The sequence below is a fragment of the Lycorma delicatula genome, chromosome 5, assembly GCF_047948215.1.
Source record: "Lycorma delicatula isolate Av1 chromosome 5, ASM4794821v1, whole genome shotgun sequence".
NCBI lineage: Eukaryota > Metazoa > Arthropoda > Insecta > Hemiptera > Fulgoridae > Lycorma > Lycorma delicatula.
This window is the reverse complement of record NC_134459.1, coordinates 145,519,066-145,529,123: the sequence shown is the minus strand read 5'-3', so window position 1 is coordinate 145,529,123 and position 10,058 is coordinate 145,519,066. Positions and strand designations below refer to the sequence as shown.

The window sequence follows — 10,058 nt, the reverse complement described above, 5'->3', positions numbered from 1 at the left end:
TCTAGTAATTAATAATTGTCTGGGTTTTTTTGCAGTAATTTAGAATTAAAAATGAGGTTATGTTTTGATGCTATATATAAGATTTTGTGTTTATTTTGAATTTGAAAATTCTTTGATGTATATAATTTTTCAAGACTTTTTTATATTTAATTTCTATATATATTTATTATTTAATAGATAAAAAAGATACTTCATTAGTGAAATAAATTTTTGTGAACTCGTATTTATTTATTCATTAACATCTGATATCTTTTTTGAATAAGTAAAAAGTAATACACTTTATAAACTTAAATTTAAAACCTTCATATATTTTAATTAAGAAGGCATCATATTGTGCTTCATTATCAGCTTCAAACAAACGAAAATAATCATAGGAAACTATGATATCATATTAAACATCACGATGAAATATTAAAAATAAAAAAATATGGAAAATCTGCAGATATAGTAAAACAAAAATTAATAGCCATAATAATATTGAATGTTGTGTCTATTATTGAATTGCACTAATTCACTATCAGCTCTCCCAAAGGCAGTGACTGCAGTCTGTATAATCAATCCCCTGTAAAGTATAATATGTTTTACAGCTGCTTCAAAAAGTCAGAACAAATTTTCAAGACACACATTGTCATAATTATTTGGCACCCATGTTATGAATTGTGTTGGCTAAGATTTAGAAAATTGAAATTTTTAATTGTTTTTATTTTTATAAATGTGCAACCGTTGCTTAATGCTTAAAAATGTCACCTATTCTTAAAAAATAACATTCACCTCTATCAAACCAGACAACAGAATTATATTCGTGTAATTTAAATCAATACATTTGCTTATGAGAAAGTATCTTACTATGCTTCTGAAATGACCAAATCATTTAAAAGACCTCCCCAATTGTGATTTATTTTGTTGTTTATTTTATATTTAATATCTTTATGTACTTTTGTTATTATTTTATATTCTAAATAATTAATTTAATCAAAGATATTTTTAGTCTATAATTAACTGAATTTTGTGATGCTATTCTAATCATGATTTTATTACTTTTTCTCTTAATCCATCCAGATAATTAGAGAGCAGTTCCTTTTTTTTAACCATAAAATAGCATTTCTACTCATTCCTGATATGATCTGTATAATGTATTTATTATGTACCAATGAGAATAAAAAATTTACTTTTTTATTTTGTTTTGCCTCCCAAATGTAGACAAATATATCAAAAATAGAAGTATTTTGACAACTGAAAATTATGAACTCGAACAAGAAAATCCTCTTGCTTGTCTTTTATATTGGATTAGCTGTACACCTGGCTTCATTCAGATCTCCAAAATATATTATCTTGATAAATTTTTCTGATAAAACTGATTAAAAATTGAATATGACCTTATTAAACTATTTCAACATGATTTGTAAAAATCATACCAATCTTCTGTAAAATTTGAGTAAGGGATGTAAGTCATGTGCATTGACATATATTTCTTTCTTTTTCTGTTTAGCCTCCAGGAATTACCGTTTAGATATTACTTCAGAGGATGAATGAGGATGTTATGAACGAGTGTAAATGAAGTGTAGTCTTGTACAGTGTCAGTTTGACCTTTCCTGAAATGTGTGGTTAATTGAAACCCAACCACCAAAGAACACTGGTATCCAAAATAAAAATTCACATCCGTATAAAAATAACTGTCTTTATTAGGACTTGAATGCTGAAACTCTTGACTTCCAAATCAGCTGATTTGGGAAGGCGCATTCACTACTAGACCAACCTGGTGGGTTATTACCTGATATATTAACATTATTCATTCTTGTAGGAAACCTGCAGACATTCAATAGGACCAGCTTTCCTTAACCATATCTGATTACTAAAGATGAATGTATTTGACAATTTAGTTTGCATGAAGGATTTGTTTTCATCGCCCTTTTACCTTATTCAATTGTTACTGGATTACCTGCAGCTAATGTTTTCTTTGGGTCATTTCTCCTCAAAAACATTTTCCTCCTCTCTTCTGTTTTTCAACTTTCCCTTTACACAATTTAACCATATTTGTTTTACCTGTCTCTAAGTCTTCTTCCTACCATATCTGCTTAAAAATTACTTTTGCCACCTTCCATTTAATATTCTCCATTAAAAGCTTTTGTTTTTTGGTTTCTTCTTTACCATTTATAACAATAATAAAACAGAATGTAATTCCTAGTTTTAGCCCAGTTTCTACTACAAACATTCTTGTGGAAGTTTCTTATGTAGCACTGTAGCTCCTAAATGTCTGCCTAAATTTTTTTTATGAAATTTGTAAAGCAGTTGAAAACTTTCATTTAAGAGAGTTGAAAAAAGTAAAATGTCAATGGTCATTTACAATAATAGCCACAAAACTAAGATTAACTGAAGAATTAATTAGTTTGATTTGGTGTACTAAATTTTGTGTATAGCTTACTACTAATGATAAGAATAAGGTGATTCAGTTAATGAAATTGTAAATTGTAAAAAAGATGTGCCAAGATTTTAAGAATCAAATTATTAACAATATTTTACAGTTTTGACAAGCATATGCAGATACGGACCTGTATAAAAAGATGAAATTTTATAAAATCTTACTTTAGAACAGTTTGAATTATGGTGATGCACCATATTTGTTAATGTAGATGAAGTTTACACCAACTACAGTGCAGTTCTTAAAGTAAATATTTTTTAACTGAACTGAGCTAGCTTTCAACCTAAAAGAAGTTTCTTCACAGATTGCTATTGAAGACCACAACTTTATCTTCCATTATTGTCATATGGGGCCAATGTTTGGATTAGGTTTTAAAGGATTTTTCTTGTTCATGATTTATTCAAAAAGTAATGTGATTTAAATTGTATTTATTTTTTTATAAATATGTATCCTCATCTTTTTCAATCATTTTTGGATAGTTTTTTCTGTATGGTTTTTTATTGTAAGGGAGTATTTTGAATTTGTTTATTTTAGTCTATTCCAAAATTTATATAGGAGTTTATTTATTTGTACAGTTGGCTTGGCTTCAGTTAAATAATATTTTATTGTATATAGCTCACTCAACTAAGTAGACTCTTTATGGAAGTTTGTTATAAGAAATGAGTTATTATTGAATGAAGATGGTTGATTTTTACAACTTTTACCTTAAAGTTTACTGTAATAAATTAAAAAACTGCCTAGTTATGAGTGAGTCTGCAGGTAGACATCTTCATTCTTGATCTTAACCTACCAATCCCCCCTTTACTAATATGACTTTAAAATTAAAATCTTTTTCTGGTACAATTTAGACCAGAAGAATTAATACAAAAGGTAATCAGCAATTTACTACTGTAAAATTTATCACAATATAAAGATTCAATTAAATCAATCCCAGAGACATATTATCTGAATAAATACAAAAAATATACGATTTAAATCATTACTTACACTTGCATTCCTTGTTTATTAATCCAAAAGCCTTCTCCACCACCAAATGATAGCCCTACAAAAGCCAATACACCTCCATTATTTGGTAATGCACATGTTGCAAGATAAGTTCTACCATCTTCTGATTTATACTGATACTCTGACATGTTTAGCTCTCTATCAGTCTCATCGAACATCATGGACCCTTGATCCTGTAAATAAACAGAATTTGTTTATTATTAAAATAGTTGGTACATATTAATTAAACAATATAGGTATTATTAATGTTGTTACATTACTCACTTCACCAAATAAGGTATAAAAACTTTCATCTCATACAGTGCAGAAAGAGACATAATAATGAATAAAACTCTTTTAAGATATCTTTGACTGCAGGGTGTCAGCACATTATTCTATGTCTATTTCTTAAACTGGATATGAGTTATTCAATGTCTATTTTAAATTATGTGTGAATTCTTTTTATTTTATGTTTTAGACCAGGCAACACTGTATACAAAATAGATGTACATACAGCAATTTCAATAAATTCTGCTATTACTTAATAAAAAGATACTAAGTATTAGTAATATACAATGACAGTAAAAACCCCCTATTACGTTGCCTATGAATCAATTTTTTTCTAACAGAAACCATCTTCAGACATTTTGTAATTTTATTTAAATATGTATACTTTCTTGGTACTGAAAAACAATACCAGCAGTCTAGTAGTATAAAACTACATTGGTGCAAAAATTAAACGTTTTTGAATATTGGATTATATTGCTGCCTAAGTTTATTCTAGAAAGAAAAATACTTGCCATTCATCTGATCAGTTATCTCACTAGTTTTGGCCAGAGCCATCTATCATCTTATTTCAAAGGCATTTCTTAGAGAATAAAATTAAGAAATGAAAAGTACAATATAACCAATTAAATTTATTTAATACTGAATATGAAATGTTATGTTGACTGAATGGTAGTGCTATTCCTGTGCATTCAAAGAAATATTATAAGAAATACTTCTTGCAACAGAAAATGAACACATCCTTTTGGACTTGTCTTACTGATTATGTAATCAGTATTATGCAAAATATTTAACAAATATATTATAGATATTTATAATATATTAAATTGAAGAAGCAGTTATCACTGTTTCTTTTTAGTCCTTTTTTACATTTATTGCTGCTAAAAAAAAAAATATGTATATATATATATTTATTATTATGTTCCATGTATATTAAAATAGAAATAATTAATTTGAATAGCAACTTATCCGTAATGGGGATGGTCTGAACATTTTTTATGTGATAATTTTACTAACATTAACTGCTATTGTTAACAACCACCTCCAGCTGGAAGTAGATGACTGATTAGTACTTCAGTTGGATACTTCTACATACTATAATTCTGGAGATGGGCAAGGTTGTCCTTTAGAATCTTGTATCTGTTTTAGGATGGTTCCTTAATTTTTGGAAAAAAAGCAATTTTTGCAGCATAGTTATGATCCACTCAAAATTGCTGTTCAGTAATATGGTGCTCCTGTCCGGTTAACATACCTTAGTTTTGCCATGCAATTGCAGATCATAAGGGAAGCTCTACTCCTGTCCTTTTGGATGGGAATGTTTATCTCACGCTAGGCTCCTCCATTTGTAAATTCTCTTTCTCACCATTCACCTTCTTCCCTAATTCTTCATCCCTTTCATTTTGTGGATGTTGGTTGGATCCTGCTAATTCTGAACCAACAATGCAGGGACTTTTACATCTGGAGCATTCTTTATTTAATTGCTAAGAGGATGTTATAAAAAGTATCAAAGGGTGTGATAAAAAAGTAAGTAAAAGATGTTATGAGGGGATATAAAAAGTATCATAAAAATGCATAGCAGTAAATTTTTATGATACTTTTTATAAAAAAAAATTTAGGGTAACCAGTGGATTTTTAAAATTTAGTTCAATCAAATTTTCCTCATTTCTCATTTCTGTTTTTCAAAAAATTAATATCTTTAAGCTGAAAACAATCCTGCTATTAGGACAGGTGGTGAATTACATCTTATCACCTGATGGTTCCTCTGCTCTTGCTATGATTAAGGTTGAATATCCTGAAATATAGATTGATTTGTAATAAAATAAAAATCAGAGACACCACATTTGACACATATTATTAATCTTAAAACAACGCTAGGCACTATTCCCTTTTGGAAGAGAATTTCTTTTTTGCAAGTAATAGTGTTTAAGTCGAGTAATAGTGATATGTTGCTCTTTTTTTTTATGAAAAATAAATAAATGAGGATAATATTTAGCTTTATTAATAATATATACACTTACATCATCTTCAGGACTTGTCAGTCCAAATGCAACTGCTGCATTAGCTAACGGTCCAGGTGGAGGAAATGAAGCAAATGGACCTTTAACTTTATTATCCTGCATCGCACAGAGCAACATAGCCAAGTACATGTTGCGATTTCGTTTTGCTTCGACCCCATACATGGGTTCTCCAGCAAGTCTTTCCAGCCATCTCTGTAAATAATAAATATTAAGTATTAGATAATATTTTATGCAAAAGAATTTTGTCTAAATATCTTAAAAACTTGAAGTTTTTAATCAATGTGTACTGTTGAAATGATGATGTTGAAGTGATGAGAATTTATGGCTATTGTTAGAATTGGCCAATCTTTCGATTTAAATGAGGTATAACTGACTAAAAACAGGTTAAATTTTTAAGCCCATTGTAGTCAGTTTAGAATGTGATCTAAAAGCAAATTCATGTAATGTGTTTTTTTACACTTTTACTCTGTTTGTAAATGTCTTATTATTTGAACTCTACAAGAGTTTATGTGTTTTTGTTATACGTGTAAAACTTACATGTCAGATAATGTATGTGAAGCTTGTAAATGAAATTTAATAATTTATTTCCATTTATTGTCAATTTAAATTATTAGAACAGTCAGAATAAGACATGCTAATTTTACATTAATATTACATATACTTTAATTATGTTTCATACAATAATTTTGAATTATGTTTGGATATGTTCTTTTCTAATCTTAATTAAATGAACATTCAATCTGCCAAATATAATATTTGTTGCAGTCAGTTTTGTTTGATTTGTGTACATTAAGTGACTGGTCTTGTTAATATGTAGTGTGTAATATTGTGTGTTTTGTTTACAGTTTTAAAAGCAACCTTCTATGTTATATTTATTTTTTTATGCATGGTCTTGTTAATATGTAGTGTGTAATATTGTGTGTTTTGTTTACAGTTTTAAAAGCAACCTTCTATGTTATATTTATTTTTTTATGCATATTATATATTACTCATGATTTTTTTTATTCTTATTTATTCTACTATATCATTTTATAGACCTACATGAATTTTAGTTAATTGTTGCCAGATGAAGAAGAAGTTTTTTACAAGGGTAATTTAGAGACTGTTCAGATTATGATACACATTTGAACCAGAAGGGGTTCTAATAATCACAAATCTAAATTTATGTTAAAATAACAATGTAAAAAAACTGAAATTTTTCAGAAAAAAGTAAAAGATTACAGAGGCTGATCAAGGCGGCAGACTATTAGAATCCCTGTCAAGATTGGCATTCATATCTTGATCAGGCATGGTATTTTCTCATACGCTACAAAATGTCATCCATTATTAAGTGACTAGTCTGGGGTCAACCTATTATTACAGGTAGAAACAAACTACGAAAGACATCTGTATATAAAGATATTTATACTTTATATCAGATACTTTATATCATTAAAATACCATAATGAGATTGTGAAATGTTACATATAGTGGGAAAGAGATGAAATAAATTACAGGAGAGAGAGTTGTTAAAGATTCAATAAGGTAAAGAATTTTTACATTCATAGAAATGTTCTACTTGACTGACATGAAATGAGCCAGTATAAATCATAGCAATGTATTAGAATTGTGGACAAAAGACATATGATATGACATGATTAGAATGAGTGTTGGTTGTAAAAGATTTATATTTTTGCTATTTTTAAAATCTATCTACAAATACTAAATAGGTGTAAAACTAAGAATATAAAAGCTGTTTATAGCAATTATGTTTATAGCAAGAATGTTTATAGCAATTTTATGAAAATTTAAAGATAGAAAGATTTTAAAAACTATAAAGGTATTTTACAAGGTTTTTACAATAGTACACTTTCTATTTTGAAAAATACTCTGATAAAAGTTAATATAAAAAATAACCTTACAAGATGATATTAATGTGAAATTAGAAAAAAATAATATATCAGAATTTAGGACATATGAATATGGAGTACACAAATCCCAACAAAATGTTCAAAGACAAAAAAATCAGAAATAATTTTTATTAATTTGAATCTGCATTCTAAAAAGACTGTGATTATGTTATAAAAACTATAAATAAGTTAATGAAATATTTACTGTGCAGTGATCAAAATCCCTTGGCCTTGTGACGTTACTTATAAAGTTATTAGTAAACTGCAAATAGAACAAATGATCTTCATCTAATTTTGATTCTTCTGAGAATTCATATTTTGCTTCCTGCTTTTCATCATCATCATCGTCATCCATTTTTGTTTAATTATATAAATTTTGCAAAATACAAGAAACAGCTACCAGAAATTTTTATTTTGTAAAAATTGGTTTTGAGCAAATGATAAATTGTTACTTAGCAACTATTTTTTCAATAATTTTATTTAATATAATTTGTTCCTCTGTTGTGTAATTTTAAAAATGCTTGGTTTTAAAAGGAAAGGGTTTTAACCCTCTTAACACTCTTTTCTTATTCAAAACCCGTTCATATTACTTAGCAATACTAATTTACTCAGAAAACTGTAAATGATAATTAATAGTGAATTAACTAAAAGCTATTAATTAATTTTATTCAAGCTAATAAACCAGTTTTACTTTGCTAATAAATGTAGACATCCAGTAGAATCAATCTTTTACAGTTACAGTTAATAATTATATGATCTATATTAGTTGAATATTATTAATTTATTTCAAGTGCTGGAAATAAATGGCAGGTCGTAAATCCCCATCAGCTACTTTAATGTAAATGTATTTAATTGCTGCTGTAGCGAGATGTAGCTACAACATAGCTTCCAAAATTCTAGTAACCTCACCAGTGTTATAAAGATTCCTCATTTATACAAAATTAAATTTATTTAATGGTATGAATTTTACTATTAGTATTAGGTTACAAAAACTTTAGTCATTTTCAAAAAAGAATACAAAGAAGTAATATTTAAATATCTTTTGTCTCAGTTGTTGTTGTTATTATATAATATGAAGTAGTTGACTCATTCTTTTTTTTTATTTTGTCTAGCAGTAGTTATTATGAGAAGACTAGTGCAGCGTACCAGTTAACATTTACAAGAAAATAGGTAAGGAAAGGTGATAGTAAAGTGTAAGGTTATTAGCAAATGCCAACAATTAATGAAAAATAATAATAAACACAATATTAGCAGGTGACTATAAAATATGGCAACATCTGGTTAAAAATTGTAAAAATTAATTGAAGCATTTAATACTTAAAAAAAAAAACAAGTTCAGCTATAGATGATTAAAAGATGTTACAGTAATTTATACAAAATAAGACTAGTTTACCAAGATACAGGATTATATAAGAGATACTAAGCAATTGTCTTCACAATAAACCTCTCCATCTGCATTCTGGATCACAGGAACAATAAGCTCTAGGAAAAGGAGCATTCAATACATTGGACTAACGAATAGACCCTATATACAAGCATGAAGTCAACTCGCTCAGTGCTACATAACCGCATATGGAAAACACACCACTACACAGTCAACATAAACTCAAATTGAGGTTATGTTGTCTGTTGTGACCTTAAATTGAGCACAACTAAAGAACGATTCAATCAATCTTCATCAAATTTTCACATACATTACGTCAGATACACTACCACAGCACATCTAAATTTCAGTTAAACTGATCTAGTAGTTTTGGAGATTTTCAAGTCACAGAATTTTATTAATGGATTTTATTTTTGTAATCCTCATACCTCAAAACATAAAGAAAATTCATTCCCAATCCCACCATGTCACTGAAAGTAATATCATACTTCAAGAAGTTAGTAAAAATGGTGTGATTTGACTGTATGGTACATGTTGCAAGTTGTGCCTTGTTGTTTGCCCTAACATGGCATTCAATATATCTCTGTTAGAAGAATGAATTATGAAACTTTAAAACATGGCAAACATTGAGGAGGGGGGGAAGTATTTTATACTAATGAGCCTCGTCAAATCTAAGAAATAACATTGCATGTGGCAATGGATCAAATTTACATAAAAATTACAGAAGTCAGTTTATAACAATTAACATTGATGCTAATTGATGGTATTAATTGACAATGTACATCAGTTGCCACTGAAGCAGTTATGATTACTATATACTATATGCAGTGTATAAGAAGTTTGTACCATATTTTTCAGTATCACTTCTTTATTATGTAATTTACAATAATGTTATTCCACATCTTTCTTATGGTCTAGAATTAATCTTTTTTGTGGTTATAGGTTATTTTAGGTGATAATCACTGAAATATAGAAATACTGGAATGGGCACTAGCGTTAGAAATCCGTGCCAACAAAGATAGCCGATTTAGAGGTATACCTCTCTTTGTCTACAGTTCGTTCAAAAATTTTGTGACGAT

General features: G+C 28.1%; 1 protein-coding gene across 1 annotated transcript; it reads right to left on the bottom strand.

The window, feature by feature from the left end:
• Positions 1 to 3,402: 3,402 nt before the first annotated feature.
• On the bottom strand, positions 3,403 to 7,950 carry LOC142325761 (uncharacterized). Its single transcript, XM_075367792.1, has 3 exons — positions 7,801 to 7,950; positions 5,707 to 5,898; positions 3,403 to 3,597 (listed from the first exon to the last, which is right to left on the bottom strand). The coding sequence occupies exons 1-3, from the start codon at positions 7,948 to 7,950 to the stop codon at positions 3,403 to 3,405; spliced, it is 537 nt and encodes a 178-aa protein (XP_075223907.1).
• Between the last annotated feature and the right edge of the window lie 2,108 nt (positions 7,951 to 10,058).

What these genes read in the sequence shown, in the direction of transcription:
- LOC142325761 (XM_075367792.1), bottom strand. Translation starts at nt 7,950, where the DNA reads ATGGATGACGATGATGATGATGAAAAGCAGGAAGCAAAATATGAATTC. An exon ending in GGGATTTTGATCACTGCACA is followed by an intron (nt 5,899 to 7,800) that starts GTAAATATTTCA and finishes TATTATTTACAG; the next exon opens with AGATGGCTGGAAAGACTTGC. An exon ending in TGACAAGTCCTGAAGATGAT is followed by an intron (nt 3,598 to 5,706) that starts GTAAGTGTATAT and finishes GTTTATTTACAG; the next exon opens with GATCAAGGGTCCATGATGTT.